This window comes from Cajanus cajan, chromosome 7 (genome assembly GCF_000230855.2).
Source record: "Cajanus cajan strain Asha chromosome 7, NIPB_CcT2T_4, whole genome shotgun sequence".
Lineage (NCBI taxonomy): Eukaryota > Viridiplantae > Streptophyta > Magnoliopsida > Fabales > Fabaceae > Cajanus > Cajanus cajan.
In genome coordinates, this window is record NC_138523.1 from 7,378,189 (window position 1) to 7,396,309 (window position 18,121).

The 18,121-nt window shown below is 32.0% G+C and overlaps 3 protein-coding genes across 3 annotated transcripts; 2 read left to right on the forward strand and 1 right to left on the reverse strand.

Annotated features, from left to right (window-relative positions):
• The first annotated feature begins 4,482 nt into the window (after positions 1-4,482).
• Positions 4,483-5,231, forward strand: LOC145949787 (uncharacterized). Its single transcript, XM_083060670.1, has 2 exons — positions 4,483-4,705; positions 4,783-5,231. Exons 1-2 carry the CDS (start codon positions 4,483-4,485, stop codon positions 5,229-5,231), a joined length of 672 nt encoding a protein of 223 aa, XP_082916796.1.
• Positions 5,228-6,084, forward strand: LOC145949788 (uncharacterized). Its single transcript, XM_083060671.1, has 2 exons — positions 5,228-5,270; positions 5,531-6,084. Exons 1-2 carry the CDS (start codon positions 5,228-5,230, stop codon positions 6,082-6,084), a joined length of 597 nt encoding a protein of 198 aa, XP_082916797.1.
• Positions 6,085-7,240: 1,156 nt separating this feature from the next.
• LOC145949789 (serine/threonine-protein phosphatase 7 long form homolog) lies at positions 7,241-9,012 on the reverse strand. Its single transcript, XM_083060672.1, has 7 exons — positions 8,598-9,012; positions 8,082-8,502; positions 7,913-7,997; positions 7,749-7,823; positions 7,611-7,706; positions 7,425-7,520; positions 7,241-7,330 (listed from the first exon to the last, which is right to left on the reverse strand). Exons 1-7 carry the CDS (start codon positions 9,010-9,012, stop codon positions 7,241-7,243), a joined length of 1,278 nt encoding a protein of 425 aa, XP_082916798.1.
• Between the last annotated feature and the right edge of the window lie 9,109 nt (positions 9,013-18,121).

The following is an 18,121-nucleotide window of genomic DNA, read 5'->3' on the forward strand; positions in this document are numbered from 1 at the left end:
AAGTGGGCCGGCCCATGGGCCGGGCTGCCCGTGTTGATAGCTCTACCTTACATCCACTTACACACGTCAAATCCATGTGGGAAATCACTGCCAATGCAAAGAGAAATATCTCGAAGCAATCCAATCACAGTCCACTCAAAAGGTAAAAGAAAGAAAGGAGAAAAAAAACACAAAAAAAGAATCCGAAGCACTCAATTTAAAAATCCAAACAAACTACTATGTACTAACAAACAAACAATAAGCGCACGAAAATAGCACATCCCAATTTCACTAAATTCCTGATTCACAAAAGGAAGAAGCCTAAAAATCGCATAAACAGTGCAAGGCACGTTGAAGGGGGAAAGCGACATAATCATACCACGTCGCACGAAAGATGGGTCTCTTCTTCTGGGCTAAACGACCATTGTGGTACACTTTTAGAAATAATATATTAAAATGGGACTGTTTTGAAACATTTTACATCTTTGAGGCTGTTTTATTGGGTGTCGCTATGGACCATAGCAACTAGGGATGGCAAATAAACCCGTACCCGTGGGTAATACCCGAACCCGTCCCGACTTTGACGGGGAATACCCGCTTTGACCGGGTACGGGTACGGGTACGGGTAAAACCCGATAAATTAAATCGGGTACGGGTACGGGTACGGGTATATACTTACCCGCCCCGTCCCCGTCCCCGTCCCCATCCCCGTCCCCAGTTAAATACCCGTCCCCGGTTTAATTATTTAAAAAAAATTAAAATTTTAAAAATAATGTCTCTAGTCTAAAGTGACTCACTCCAGCAACACGATTATAGCAAGTTTAGCAACACGAATCACACGATTACACTCCAGCCTCCACGAGTTAGGGTTTCACACTGCGCACTCCAGCCTCCGACGGACGAGCCACTCCAGCCTCCGACGGACCAGCCACTCCAGCCTCCGACGGACCAGCCACTCCAGCCTACATTTTCTCCCTCCGAGCGGCTCCCTCACCACACTGGTACGTCTCTCTCTCGCTCAATCTCTCTAGGATCTCCTTTCGCACAAGCACTCCGTAGTTGGTATCTTGAGCCTTCCGACTCAAGTATATAATCTGATTATCTGGGTTTCTCTCTGTTTAAATAGGGGAACTGGAAAGAAGTGTACTTTTGTTTCCCTCTCTTTCTTCAGTTTGTCTTGCCCTTTCATGTGAACTATTAAGTGATATAACCTGTTTCACAATTTCTCACTTGGACAGTGAGAAGGATATGGTTCCAGTTTGGTTTGGTTAAAATGAAATATCAAATTCGAACTAAACTGACCTTTGTAGTTTGGTTTGGATTGGTTATCTCGGTGTTTTGAATTTTTAAATATATTTTATATGACTTTTAATTTTTTAAATAACTAAGGAAATAAATTGACACAATGCTGAATCTAATAAACACATGAAAGTTTTAGTTTGCTGAATCACGGCCGTGACTGAGAATCACGACCGTGATCTTCTCTGGAGCACATCTATGAAGGGTCAGTGGCGTTCACGGGTGTGATTGGGAGTCACGGCCGTGATTTTCTCTGGTGAATCACGGGCGTGATTTAGAATCGCGGCCGTGATTTTCCCTGTAGCTCAGCATTTCCTCTTTAATTCTTAAATCTTGATCCTGCTCAGAGAAAACACAACACATACCAAGAAAAGCATAAAATAGGAAAATGATATAAAAATTTATTAAAAACATGAAAGATATGCATGATTATGCTATGAATTCTTGTGAATTAAAGTGCTAAAATACGAGTAAAATTCACAACATCAGTCCCTGAATATGTTGTAAGTGGATTTCAATTTCATTAGTCCAATCTAATTTTTCAATTCTAATTTTTAAAATTTTCATTCATAACTCAATTCTAATTTTTTATAAATTGTCTTATGATAGGTGGATTGAAGCTTAATGACACTCAACATTTTCCACTTGCAAGATGAATTTTAATTTTTATTTGAGAAATTTCAATTTATTTTGTTATTTGAACTCAACATTGTGGTTGTTTATTTGTGACAATACTCAACATTTGTGGTTGTTTAATTTATAAGATTTTAATTATGTGTAGTTATTTATTATGATGTGAAATATTTGTAGTTGTTTAATTATTAAGAAGTCTCTTGATTAAAATATGAGATAGACAAACAACCCAATTATCATTGTAATATAACATAAAAATAAGTTAAAAAAATTTTTGTAAAAAAAAATTATTTTTTTTACGGGTACGGGTACGGGTACGGGTATACCCGATACCCGACGGGGACGGGGATGGGACAAAAATCCCATACCCGACGGGTATGGGGACGGGGACGGGTATGGGTTTTAGTCGCGGGGACGGGGACGGGTATCATCAAACTCGTACCCGCCCCGCCCCGTTGCCATGCCTAATAGCAACATCCATGACACGTGACTTTTTTTTTTGGCTTGATTGGGCTGGATCAGTGTCGCCATAGGCTGACCCACCATAGCTGACAGGCTTAAAAAAATTATGTAGCCCATAGCGACACTAAGTAAAGAAAAAAATAAAAAAAATGAAAATAATAATAATGTAAAATAAACATAATAAACTGAACTCTTTATTATATAATTATAAAAAGAAAATTAAGTTTTATAAAAATGTAATTTTAAAATAAATAATATTTATTTTTTTAAAACTGGCGCTATGGGTCATAGCGCCGGAGTGGAGCTCTGGGCCATAGCGCCCCAATTTTTATTTTATTTTTTTCGTTTTTAAATTATTTTTTACATTATATTACTTATATTTTTAAATTTACAATTTTTTCTTATTTCAATCCTTTTTTACCCTTTTAACCGTTATTTTTTTATAATTTCTAAACAAATGTTATATTTAAAAAATATTAGATATATTTTTAAAACTGGCGCTATGGGCCATAGCGCCGGAGTGGAGCTATGGGCCATAGTGCCCCAATTTTTATTTTTATTTTTTCGTTTTTAAATTATTTTTTACATTATATTAATTATTTTTTAAAATTTACAATTTTTTTTTATTTCAATCCTTTTTTTCCCTTTTATCCGTTATTTTTTTAATAAATTTCTAAACAAATATTATATTTAAAAAATATTAGATATATTTTTTAAACTGGTGCTATGGGCCATAGCGCCTGAGTGGAGCAATGGGCCATAGCGCCCCAATTTTTATTTTTATTTTTTTTCGTTTTTAAATTATTTTTTACATTATATTACTTATTTTTTTAAATTTACAATTTTTTCTTATTTCAATCCTTTTTTTCCCTTTTATCCGTTATTTTTTTATAAATTTCTAAACAAATTTTATATTTATAAAATAATACATATATTTTTAAAACTGGTACTATGGCCCATAGCGACTTCAATTTTTTTAAATTTTTATTAAATAATTTATGTAGATGTCGCTATAGGTGATGTAGACTCTTGCAGTATATATACCCCCTCTCCGTTCTGCTAAATCACATCGATATCTCTACTTCATTTGTTGTTTTTGTTACTGTATTTGTTATTTATCCACTAAATCAGTCTGGTTGGTTCTTTGCTCCTGTTAAGTTGAGTTTTAAATTCTTATTTATGATTGAAATTTTTTGTAGTTTAAATAAGTTGTATGTATTTGTACTAATATTTAAATTTTTCTGCAGATATTATGGATCAAATTATAGCTTATATTTACACTGGAAGGATGTATGAAAGTCCAGAAGGTGTAACATTTGAGGGACCAAAAAAAGGGATGTATATTAAGCGAGGTTTAACTTTGGATATATTAAAGAGAAGAATTCACAACAAATTTCATCTTAAGTTAAATCAAGTTATATTATCTGTAACTTACAGATTTGTTGTTTCACAGCATGATGAGAACAGATATTCTTCATTGGAATTGAGTGACGATGATGATGTACAATGCATGATAGAAGGTTTTATGAGTCAGAATGTGATGCCAATAATGGAATTACATGCTGAAATAGGTAACTTAGAATTTTCAACAATTTCATTAGAAAATTTGTCAATTGAACGATCACCGGTGATGACAAGAGACGAAGATGAAGATGACGAAGATGATGAAGACTATCATGTTTCATTGTCATATGAAAGCATTGATGAATCAAATGAAGAAGAAATCGATAATTGTGAAGCATCTGATAGTGACGTGGAGTCAGATGCTATTGTTCAAAGTCCAATGGTTGAACTAATTTCAATGTATCCATCTACTGAAGGTAACATTTGAAAATTAAATTAGTCAATAATTTGTGTTATTCTTTTCAAAAATTTTGTTTAAATTTACATTATTGAATTTAAAATATTTACTATGATTAAATTAGGTGGAAGTCAATTTTGGGGTAATTTACCTCACTACACTAATATCAATTGGAGTCATCCAGATGAAGAAGAAATCCCAGGCATGGATGTGGCTAATAATTGGTCTATTGGCGAAGATTTATATGTTGGATTGGAGTTTGAGAATAAAGATGCAGTAAAAATGCAGTAAAGCAAAATGCAATGAGAATGTATCAGACTTTTTATGTGGTTGAATCGAAAACGACAAAGTGGGTTGTTAGATGTCGAAATGCGCATGATGGATGTGGATGGTACATGAGAGCTATTGAGTCAAAGAAATCTGACAAGTGGAAAGTGACTCAATGGGGTGGACGTCATACATGTTTGAACATGTCTTTGTCACAAGATCATAATAAGTTAGATTCTGAGCTAATTGCATCATTTATACAAGGTAAGTTCTGCAACTGCAACTTATAATATTATATTAATAATAATTTATATCACTGATTTTGAATATTTAATATGTAGGAATGGTTAACCAAGATCCAGCAATCAAGATTAGCCTTATCCAAGAGAGAATAACATCTCAAACTGGGTTTAAGATATCTTATAGGAAGGCTTGGATGGCTAAACAAAAAGCAATTGTTAAAATATTTGGTGATTGGGAAGAATCTTATGCTTTTTTACCCCGGTGGCTTAAATACATGAAGGAAATTGCGCCAGGATCGTTTTATGATTTGTGTCATGATGAGTTTTTCGTTGGTAATCGTTGTGATCATGGTTACCATCAGTTTCACAGGTTATTTTGGACATTCAAGTTGTGTTGTGATGCATTTGATTATTGTAAACCCCTGATACAAGTTGATGGCACTCATCTGTATGGCAAGTATCGAGGCACATTGCTCATTGCCACAACACAGGATGGTAATAACAATGTTCTTCCTCTGGCATTTGCTGTGCTGGAAGGAGAAACATGACTTGCGTGGTTGTGGTTTTTGGCTCATTTGCGGCTACATGTTACAAATAAACAAGGAATATGCTTAATTTCTTATCGACATCGTAGCATTAAATCGGCCATTGACAACGAGGCACTTGGTTGGAGACCGCCAAATGCATATCACAAGTACTGCATTAGGCACATTGCAAGTAATTTTAATACTCGATTCAAGGATGCCAAACTAAAACAACAACTTGTGAAGTTAGGTAAGGAAAATTATTTTCAAATTATTCGTAATTTCATTATTTTAATTGTGCATCATTCATAATTTGTATGCAGGGTATACACCATGTAAACACATTTTTGATCGTAATCTGGAAAAGTTTTGTCAATCTAGCCCTGATGTTCAAAGGTGGATAGGAGGAGTATCAAAAGAAAAATGGAGCATGGCATACGATGCAGATGGTTGGAGATACGGTCACATGACAACAAATTTGTCTGAATGTGTTAATAAAGTTTTAAAGGACTGTAGAAATCTGCCTATCACTGCATTAGTGCGATCGACTTATACTAGGTGCGCTGAGTATTTCAGTACTCGTGGTAGTCGTGCTTTATCTGAAGTTTCATCAGGGAAAGTTTTTGTTTCTAAATTGGTTGAGGCTTTGCAAAAAAATCAAGAAGAGGCTTGTTCCCACCAAGTTTGTAGATATGACATTCAAGCTTCAAAATTTGAGGTTGAAGAGGCATTTAATCCAGTAAGACAAACAGGGGGAAAGAAATGGGTAGTTAATCTAAACGAACGATACTGTCAATGCGGAAAGTTTACAGCATTTCATTATCCTTGTTCTCATATTATAGCTGCATGTGGTGTCGTTAGCATTGATTACTACTAGTTTATAGATCCAGTTTATACAACTGATTATGTTTTAAGAGCCTATTCTGGTCTTTGGGAACCAATCGGAAATGAAGACTTAATCCCTCCAAGTGATGAGGACTGGATACTTGTCCCAGATCCAACATCTGTGCGTGGAAAAGGCCGACCAAAATCAACCAGAATTAGAAACGAAATGGACTGGGTTGAAAGCTCAACGCGACGACAAAAATGTGGTATATGTAAACAAGAAGGTCACAATAGGCGCAATTGTCCGAGAATATGTAACCGTGATGATTAATGTATAAATTTTTTTTCATCATTACAATTTCTTTAAAGTTAATGAAATAGTTCACAAATATACAATGTCTAATCCTCATCCTCCTCATCCTCCTCATCCTCCTCATCCTCCTCATCATGATGACCTACACCTCTAACAGTACCAGGAGTGAGAATGCATCGTCGTCGTCTCTCTCTTGCCGCCCTTTGAGGATTTCGACGAACATGTACTTGTTGTGGCTCCCATGGTGGATGACTAGCCTCCACTGAAAACTATGGTCGCAAATCAACCCTGTAACATCAAATTTAAAAGATAAATTTACATTATTAATAATAAATAAAATAAGAAAATAATGGACAAATTAATTAAATATTATATTACCTGATGTATAAGCATGACTGATATAAGCATCATCATATGGAATATGATAAGGGGCTTGCTGACTCTGCTGTGTGTCATCCTATGGTGCACTTGGTTGTGGAGTTGCAAAAGGAGAATGTCCAAATATGTCCATCATCTCTGACGAGATGAAGGGCTCGGGTGATGCTGCGGGCATATCCTCTAAACCAAGTGACTGACAAATATCTGTCGTCGTCATCGGAACCGATGTCTCAAAACTTGGTGGGCGTGGTGGATGGTACCAATATGTAGTCTGAGATAGGGAAGGATAAGTCAGATCCTGTGAAGGAACATAATACATCCCTTCCGGTCTGTCTGGCACTATAGGGTATGTGTGCTCCATAGCCTCAACTGGCGTTCTTCGTCGTCCTAACCCTGCAGCCTCCCTAGAGTATGGAGGAACATTGAATGTCCCCATCTCATATGCCCCAGAAGGAGGGGGTGCTTCCTCAGCTGGCTCAACGACACGTGCTAGGTAGTCATCAAATATCGATAATAATCAATTAGTTTGCTCTGTGACTGCCTCCACCGAAAACTGGTCTCTGCCAGCAGAGGAAGTCACGTATGCCAGACACTCAGCTACATATCCCTACATATACAATACAACAAATGTCATAAATAATTAAGAACTTTATATTTAGACAAAATAGTGTATTAGAATATAATTACTAAAGTGCACATACCATAACTGACTCTTTAAGTTCATCTGGATCAATGTGCAGCTTCCCTTTCCTCCGGTACCATCTCATGTATTCTGAATTCGGACCTAATAGTCCGACCTGTGGAGGAGTAGGTGTGAAGTGATAATTATATCGATGACCCCAATGCTCTAATGCTGGACTTAATATTGTAGCCTAGTCATCTTCAACCTTACCGCGTAAGGTCAATGCATGGACATTTGCAGGAGTCATTGGAGGATTTGGAATTGGTTGTTGGCAACCAAATTGCCTCATCACCCTATCCGGCTGATGCCATTCACAAATACAGAGACAAAGTAAGGGGATTACAGAACCCCAAATATGCATCCCCTGTGTGCAGTCACCGGGCATCTGTTCAACAGAGGGATATGGTTGCCAAATAATCTGTAAAATATAAATTTTAATTCGTAAATATTAAAATACAAAAAATCTACATAAATTTTTGTTAAAACTACAAAACGTTAATTACTTACAGATTTCCTAGTAGTACGATCAAAGTATTTGCGATAAAATTTTATATCATCGCTCATACTTATTTTGGTCGCAGTGTTTGACCACCTGAAAAAACAAATTATAAACAATTAAATAATGTTTAATTAACTGATTAATTGTCAAAATGTCAAGTTTGAAATTTGCTCGTACCTTAAACCAATTGGACTGCCTGGAGGAATAGGTGGCAATGGTGAAGACAGAATGGTTGGGAATCGTTCCCATGCCCATAACTGTAATAAAAGGGTAAATCCACCGCAGGTTGGGGTTTTGTAATCGGTGGAGGTGCATAAATTCCGATACAAATATCCAAGCACAGCTGCACCCCATGCGTAAGTCCTAATAATATCAAAGTCGTGCAAAAACACCAACCACCGTAAGGACACATACGCCGAAGATCTATCGGGAACAAGCACTCCTCCTAGATAACGTAATATCCAGGCTCTAGCATAACGAACCAAGACATGTACATCATCTATGTCATCAGCAATGTCCCCAAAGTTTGCTGCCAACCAAGATAGCCTAACGCGATGTCCTTTAATTTCAGACTGCGGTGGAACAACCCTAACAACTCCTCAGCTGCATAAAATCAAACAAAAAATTTAACTATTATTAATATAAACAATATACTATAAATTTACAAATAATTTAAAGTCAAGTTATAATTACCCAATCCCAATATATTTGGACTGCCACGAGATAATACCGGTTCACCGTCAACCGGAAGACCAACAAGCATGCCAACGTCTTGAAGAGTAATTGTACACTCTCCGAATGGCATGTGAAATGTATGTGTCTCTGGTCTCCATCGCTCTACCAAAGCCGTTAGCACATCAGGACTAACTTTAATATAATTCAGACGCGCTATCCATCCGAAACCAGCTTGATCCAGTAACGGAATTATTTGTTCTGGAACTCCTGCAATTCCAGTGCGCGTCGGAGCAGCACGTCGTGCTATTAGTCTCCTGTCTTCTTCTCTGTTCCAAACATGCTGTGACACATGTATATTTTGCAACGATAATAAATCATCGTCGACGGGTCCACATGTGACACGCATACCCCTAGAAGATGATGATGATGCCATCTATAAACAGATAAATAAATTATTTTTTCACTACAAACAGATAAATAAATAACTAAATATAATCAGAATCCAAATAAATAACACAGAATCCAAATAAATAATTTATATATAAATTAAATTTATTAATTCAAATTAACTAATTATAATCAGAAAAAATTACACAGAATCAAAATAAATAATTCTAAATAACAATTATAACAGTTATAAATAACTTAAATTAAATTTTATATTTAATTAAATTTTCCATACAAATTTAATAAAATTAATTTCATAATTCAAATAAACCAATTATAATAAGAAAAAATTAATTGAATTATCAGTTATAAAATAAATATGATTAATAAATAAAATTAAATGGCTGACTTTATAAAATTATTTTACGAATAATTGTATTTTTTTTTCAAATTATTTACTTTATAAACAATATTTTTTCACTACAAATTAATTTGCAATTAACTCGGAATATTTATAATATTAATTTACATGTATTTTTTTACTTTTTTATTTATAAAAATAACTAACATAACAGATAAATAAATTAATTTAAAAATAATTAAAATTTAAAAATTAAATAACATAACAGATAAATAAAATAATTTAACACGTAATTAATATTGCATAAATAATACAGAATCCAAATAAATAATTTTAATATAAAATATATTTATTAATTCAAATAAACCTATTATAATCACAAAAAATAAATAAATTATCAGTTAAAACCTACTTAAAACAAATATGATTAAACAGAAACAAAATAAAGAATTAAAATTTAAATAACAATTATTAAGTAGATAAAATATTCAAGTTTAAATACCCTATAGCGACTTTTAAATATTAAAAAAAAATAATAACCTCAAAATAAAATTTACCTCAAACGAAGAAACTCACGAGCACCAGCAATCCAAATAAATAATTACCTAATTAAAAAGTATAAATTATTATTAACCAAAATGTCAAATAAATAAAACATATTTAATAAGATAAATTTATAAAAATTAAAAAATAAATAAGTGAAACGAAACTTACCCGAAGAGGAGGAGAAAACGAAAGTGAAAGTGGGGGAGGGGGGGGGGGACCATCTCCATTTTATAACTGTAAAAAATTATTTTTTTACCCTTAGTGACACATGTTAGCGTGTCATTGGTCACGCCTGCGGTGAAACTGACACGTGGCACCCAGCAGATGGTGAATTACTGAGACGCCATGGGAGGATAGCGCCCCAGTTTTATATTTTTTTTTTCATTTTTAATTTTATTTCACAATATATTACCTCATTTTTAAAATTTAATTTTTTAAAAATTTCAATTCTTTTTTGCTTTTTTATCAAACATTTTTTTAAAAATTATTTATCATATTTTATATTTATAAAATATTAAATATACTTTTACACAGGCGCTATGGGCCATAGCGCCAAACTTCCGCTATGGGCCATAGCGCCCCCGTTTTTTAATTTTTTTTTTCGTTTTTTAATTTATTTCACATTATATTAGTTAATTTTTTAAATTTATATTTTTTAAAATTTCCATTCTTTTTTTCTTTTTTATCAGACATTTTTTTATAAATTATTTTTCATACTTTATATTTATAAAATATTAAATATAGTTTTACACAGGCGCTATGGGCCATAGCGCCTCACTTCCGCTATGGGCCATAGCGCCCCAGTTTTTTAATTTAATTATTATTTTATACTTTAATTATTATTTGTTAACAAAATTTATTTTTTGTTTTTCTTATATTACGTTATCTTTATTCCTTTTTTCTTCACATAATCTTTTGTATTTTTAAATTTATAATAATATATTTTTTATATTATTTATATAAGTGTGCTGTTACAGGTTATAGCGACCTCATTTTTAGCCGAATTGAGTCGCTATAGCCTATAGCGACTCCTTGAAGGTCTCCACCAGCTACAGCGACTCTACTAATATGGCGTTCATGGCTTATATTCAGACCCAAAATTGCCACGTGTCACGGGTGTCGCTATGGGCCATAGCGACACCCTATAAAATAGCCCCAAAGGTGTAAAATGTTTCAAAACAAACCCAGTTTGGTATATAGTTTGTAAAACTACTCTACAATGGTCGTTTAGCCCTTCTTCTAGGTTCCCTGCTTAATGGTCTCTTCCCCGCTACCAGTCTTTTTCTTTTCTCCCGCTACCGGTTCCCTCTCCTTTTCCTTCCTCCCCCTTTTAAAAGACGAACCATGGGTTGTCTATATGGTCCGCCCCCATGAAGTTCCCCTTTTTATCGCTTTTCCTCCTGTCCCGATAAAATTTTTTGTCAATCAGAAGAAGGAGAATAATCCCCCTTGAAAGAGCGTGAGGTTCCTTGCTTGTCTATTGTGGTTGGAGTATTGCAAGTAGGCAACACAGGTAGCCTAGACAGCCTTTTCAGCTGCAGAACAAGGTTTGCACCACTTTGTATGAGAATGAGAGTAGTGCAGGGACACAAGAGAAAGGCCTTGGCTCCTAAACTCAAAATGGTGCCTTCTGGATTCTTACTTGGTTTTGTTTTCTATCTCATTTGTGCATTCCTTGACTTTATCATTTCTTTCCGTTTTTGTTATTTTATTTTGTATTATATTTTGGAGGGAAAAAGCTATAATTAATCACTTTATACATATATTGTTCATTTATTTTTGAATAATTGATTTAGAGATTTTTTTGTAAAAGAGATTATTAGGAAAATTGATGGAACAAAATTGGTGTTTACAACTTGAACAAATTATCTTATGTAATAAATACTTGTGATTTAAAAAGAAAAATATAATCAATGTTTAATATTACATTTGTATTATTACAAACATTAAAACTCATTGGTCAATATTGTCTTTCATTTGAGTTTGGATGATTCTTTTAAGACTTGATGGCCATCATAAATTTAAAAAAATAATAAAAATAATTACAAAATAATTATTTTAAGAAATATTTATTCGAATAAATTATTACAAAAAACAATAACGTAAAACACATGGGATATGGGGTGTTATTTATGAGGATAAAAAATAATAAAAAATAAAAAAATAAAAATAAAAATAAAACCACATTGGGGTATGAAGGCACCAATTCGTGTGCATGCAACCTAAAACAATAGCTATAGGTGCCTCCCAATGTGTGCCATTTATTGTTTGAAAAATTAAAAGAAAACTTGGGGATTGACCTTTTTTCCGATACAACATAAAAGATTTTTAGTAATATTTGAAAAATATTATTTAATTATATATAAATATTATTAATTTATTTTCTCAATATATTGTCAAATGATGTATTTTTGTATCATTCTAATGATATCGTTAAGTTTTATTAATTTTATAAAATAATAATTAATTTTAATTTAGATATTGTTATCAATAATTATATTTTATGCTTCTTAAATTCTGAAGAATATTTTAAGAGAAGGTAAGAGATATTCTTAATTAATCGCCACTGATTATATATCAAATATTAAAGTTTATTTATTTTAAACATAACTATATGATTATATATATTTTTTATAGATCATTTCATTTATTCGGTGTGAGATTAAAATTATGAAAAACAATTAGAGATGAGAGAAATATAATTTTTTTTTACTCAATATAAGACATTGATTTTAGAAATAATGAAAAAGAATAATATTGAGATAATAAAATGTTACTTATCTGAAGTAACATTTAAAAAAAATGTTACAAAATAACTTGTATGATATTTTTTTTATTCGATATGAGATTTGATTTTGAAAATAATCGAAAAGAATAATATTAATTTAAAAATATTATTATATTTATAATAATATTTTTAAAAATATATTATAAAATAATTTATTTATTCAATATCTAATAATATTTTAATAAATTTAAAAACAATGTTGCTAAAAAAATTAAAATGCAGTAGTTTTCGTTCACCTAGCAGGTACCTCTAAAAAAACAATTAAAACCCTATTGTTTTTGCATAGACTCCTCTCCGAAACAAATTATGGTCAATATTGTTACGTATACTAGTTTTTTTTTTTTTTCTTATAATGTGTATATATTTTTGAATAAATTTGAAACGGTGATTCACTTTGCTGGCCTAAAGCAGTAGCGAAAATTTTGATTTAATTTGGTTGGCATTATTAGGGATGGCAATGGACCCTCGCCCCGCTAGATAAAAATTAGTTTTATACTCATCTCATATCCACACAGGTACTCACTAAGTGGATATTCATGAATTTCTTGAATATCTACGTTTTTCAATAGATATTTATAAATTTTTTAAGAAATTAAAAAATTATATTACAAATAATTTTAAGTTTATATTTAATATTATTGAAATATTAAAAATAAAAATTTAATGTTAATTTTGAACTTGTATTTAACGTTAATTTTGTTGAAATAATAATAAAAATGTAAGATAATCAATAACTTAAAATACATCAATGTCACAAGTGAAAGTCTCATATGACAAATGAGAGAGTGTACTTTTAGGGTTATGTAATACAAGGATAATTAGGATATTTAAGAAATATTATTAAACGGGTAGTGCGGCTACGGATATCATCATACCCACCCCCGCCCCATTTATAAAAGAATAAAAAATTATCTATTCCCATTATCTGCAGGTACCCATTGACCTATCCATTTATTATTCATAGCGCATTTTACCCGCAAATACCTGCGGGTGCGAGTATTTTTGCCATCACTAGCAGGTACCATCAATCTCAATGACAGTGGCGGATCTTAAGTATGAGGGGAGAGTCAGGCTCCCCCAAACTTTTCCAAATTTTCTTTTATATATATATATATATATTAATATTATATTTATATATTATTATATTATTAATTATAATAAAATTAAAAAAATTAAGTAAAAAAAGAGATTTTATTATTTTTTTAATTAATAAAAAATTTAATTTATAATTTTATATATAAAAAATAATTAGACACTTTTAAATTTTTTATTCAAATTCCGCTACTGTTCAATGAGGTTATGACAAAGTATAATAATAAAAAGGTTTGCCTCTCACTAATATGACAATTTTTTTAGTGCATGCTCTAATTTTAGCACAAATTACTTCAATTGTAAACCTATGATTTGTTAAGAGAATTAGCTTCAGTATTTAAAGTAACGAAAATTACATGACCATGGTTTATGTATTCGTCTTTGACTTTCATTTCATTTTCTTATATTAGTTTGTACTTTACGTTGTGTTCCAAGGAAGGAAACACCATCATATTCTCACTTTTTTCTTTTTTCTCTTTTGATAGCATAGAATAAGTATTTTAGTTAACATGTGTTTTTCGTGTTTTTGCACAACTATCATCAATGTGACATCCTTTATCCTATATTTATATATATATATATATATATATATATATATATATATATTATTTATTTAAAATTCATAATAAGTATATAGAAACCTCCAAATCTATATATAAATAATCAAAGCGAAATTTATAACATAATATATTTTTAAACAAACTTTATACAAAAGCAAAAATATTGAACTAAACATAAATCCTATCATAATAATTAATAAAGAACATTCTTACTAAGCCATGATATCACATGTTTTATCAAAGCACTTCCAAGATAAAGATTAAGCCTCGTCATCAGCATTATCAATATCTTGATGAGCCTCACCTATGTCAACATTCATAACAACAATAGGGAACAAGGGGAGTGAGAAAAATTCTCACTCTAGCTCATGGCATGAAACAAGAGATAAATCACCAAATACACTTAATACATCTTTATAGCAATAACATCAATATTAAATGTATAATTAGCACTATCAGAAACAATAACTCATTTATAATACATTAAATCATTAATCTCCAGATACAATTCAGTCACATGCGGATATATATATGAGATGCAATTAGGCATGGCAATCTAACCCGCCCCCGTGGGTACCCGCCCGAACCCGCCCCGATTTGGATGGAAAAACCCGTGTTTATCGGGTTCGGGTTCGGGTTTTCCTCGATTGATAAAATCGGGGGCGGGGGCGGGGGCGAGGATGTTAATACCCACCCCGCCCCCACCCCGCTTAATAATATAATTAAAATTTTTATATATATATAAAAACCAAAATTATAAATATTTATATGTAAAAATTTATATTATTTTACTTTTCTTTTATTTTTTTTTAAATTGTTAATATTTATTTAAAAGAAAAAAGAAAAAAAATAGGAGCGGGGGCGGGGCGAGGAAACCCAAACCTCGCCGGAGACGGGGATGGGGACCCAGATTTTATCCCCGGCGAGTATCGAGGGCGGGGGCGGGGGCGGTTTAAATTCCCGTTGCCATGCCTAGATGCAATGGCTACAAACTCTCGATTTGCATGCACATGGTACCAATCACAAGATATGCACAATGCATATTTAACGATTTGTCAATTTGCGTACATATGATACATGTCATATAAACTTTCTATCATATCATGAATCACTACACATACTCACCGATTTATCATACATACGATTTGTCATGCTTACAATTGTTATTCACAATAATTTGCCATACATACTATTTAATAAACACAATTCAAGTATCTTATTATTCAATCAATACACAACATAAAATCAAAATAAGGTATAAACCACTTATCTAAACAAACTTCCAACATGAAAACATAAAATGTCATAAAGTAAAATCATATTTATCAATAACTAAGAAAAACATAGAAACTATCAACACCCTGATGTCACATTATCAAAACAAAGAACCCAAAAACCAATGTTTGTTGGTTGATTGGTGTTGTGATTGATTCTCAAACCTCAATGTCCCAAGTTTGAGTTTTGTGTTTGATAAAAAAAATGATGCTTGTTGGGATAGTCTTAATGAAGTCAAGATCTCGAGGATCCTAGTTTTTGATGAAGCTGGTATATACTCCTGTCAATACCATTATAAAAAAAACAAAAAACCCAAACATAGAAAATTAAACATTAGGTTTCTCCTCCATTATACGCATTCCTCCTTTACCTGATTTTCTCCTACAATAGTGATTTGTCAAAAAAAAAACACAACAACAACAACAACAAAAGGAAAAGAGTGAGAATATGTCTCATCCATGTATAATATTTATCAACATAAAACGTTGATCACTCTATGTACATCCATCATCAACAATAACCATACATTTAATCTAATAAATATCAATTATAATTAAATATTCATGCAATGCATGCTCTTAACTAATCATGCATCTAGTACCAATCCAATCATCACCAATTACAAAGCAGCCTAGAAGTCATGGACATCACCACACATTAGGTGACCCTCTTAATCCATTCTCAACTATGAGATATCTAATATGATCCATTCAAAGTGTTGTAGTCAGGTGTGGTTACCTCACACCCCATTAGAGGCTTCTTACCATAGCACCCCCTAGGTCTAAGTAGTTAACCATATATAGACCTTGCATAGATTCACACCACCTCACCAAAAAAATGTATGCAATGCATGAACTTTATACACACATCAACCAATGCAATGATTAACTTGGTGGATTTTCCAAATCTTAGAGTCTAGACTTTTCCACAATACACCAAGCCTTATTTGGATTTCATCATTGACAACCGCAGCCTGAACTTACACTTTTCATCAACATAACCATACATCATCATCAGTCACGCTCTAAGTACTTTTATCGTTGTTCCATCATTAACTCAGGATAGCGAGACACACCATCAAGAAATTTTTTGACATAAGGGATTCCATGTCTAAATCCACTTGCCAAACTAGAAGCTTTGCTACTACTTATTATGCACCGAGGGTTTAGGCACACACATACATTCTCCACATTAGTATGACATTGTCTACTTTGGACATAAACCTCCATGATTTTACTTTTGGTCATCACCCAAAAGATCTCTCATCAATAAAGACAATTGTGAGTATATAAATCATTGTTCATTCTCTTGTTCAAATGATGTAAGATTTTGATTGTATCCCAACAAACATTTAATTGACATAGTAAGTGCATTCTATGCCAAGTGGAGAGGCACCCAACATATTAAAGTTAATGAAAATGGCATTAAGGTTCAACATTCTATTTTGGGAGCAACTTCACTCAACATAGAATGTCCTTTCTATGTCCGATTATAAGTATGTCCTACATAAAAAGGTATTGACAAATATTTCAAAATTGTCACTACACTACATCCCAACCTAAAAACACTATTTTGCATTAGTGAGAGTACATGTGCTAACATGAGAACAAATATGATACAAACATTTATCTAGTGAAATAGATAATGTGGAATTACTATCTATACTGACTCAACCTGATGATATGAACCCTGTACGATCAAAATTCTAGCATCTCAATACATGAAATTTTTTAGACAATTAATATAAGAAAATAAATAAAATGAATTGAGGTAAAAAAAAATGGAAGAACACCACAATTCCTAAAAATTGATAAGTTAAGGAAGATTCGTCACTTTGAATTTAAGAAATTCAAGGATAAAAATCAAAAATAGTTCTAAGAACCTAGAGAGAGAAAAAAAAACCCTTGATTGAAGCAATATCCAAATTCTAATTTATTAAATTCTCTTTGCTAAAATATTAGAAAAGGTTCTTATTTATAAGTTCAAATGGACAAAAAGACATACATTTTCAATAAGACTCCACTTAGAAATAAATTCCCACTAACACTTAATTTTTACTAGAATTGACTCTCCATTATTTCACTAACTATCATTATGATTTGCGAAGCCTAAAGATACTAAAAATTGATTTAAAAAATACAAAAAGACATCTGAATTATTTAAATAAAAAATACAAAAATTATATTAATAATTAACAAAATGGATTTAAGCAACTATTTAGTCCAAAAATTAACTAAATTTCAACTCATCAATGTTTCTTATTGATCATGTGCATTTTTGTCGTGTTATCTTCAAATTGGATTCAAATCTTTATCAATATGTACAAAATATCACTAGATGATATATCTCCATGTGCCTTGTTATTCAAAAATGGCACCAACATACCATTTTTCTATCTTCTTATTTCTCAAATTATTCCAATTGCAATCTTTGGTGGATTTCATCATAATCTCACCCAACTCTACCCCATTCGTTGACATCCTTAATAATAAATATAAGTGTAATTATCATTATTTTAGTTATAATATGATTC

Excerpts from the sequence above, each read along its gene's own strand:
- LOC145949787 (XM_083060670.1), top strand. The coding sequence starts at position 4,483 with ATGTATCAGACTTTTTATGTGGTTGAATCGAAAACGACAAAGTGGGTT. Across the intron at positions 4,706-4,782 it reads AATTGCATCATTTATACAAG|GAATGGTTAACCAAGATCCA; the intron begins GTAAGTTCTGCA and ends TTTAATATGTAG.
- LOC145949788 (XM_083060671.1), top strand. The coding sequence starts at position 5,228 with ATGACTTGCGTGGTTGTGGTTTTTGGCTCATTTGCGGCTACAT. Across the intron at positions 5,271-5,530 it reads TGGCTCATTTGCGGCTACAT|GGTATACACCATGTAAACAC; the intron begins GTTACAAATAAA and ends ATTTGTATGCAG.
- LOC145949789 (XM_083060672.1), bottom strand. The coding sequence starts at position 9,012 with ATGGCATCATCATCATCTTCTAGGGGTATGCGTGTCACATGTGGACCC. Across the intron at positions 8,503-8,597 it reads TCCAAATATATTGGGATTGG|GAGTTGTTAGGGTTGTTCCA; the intron begins GTAATTATAACT and ends TATGCAGCTGAG. Across the intron at positions 7,707-7,748 it reads GGATGCATATTTGGGGTTCT|CCGGATAGGGTGATGAGGCA; the intron begins GTAATCCCCTTA and ends GAATGGCATCAG.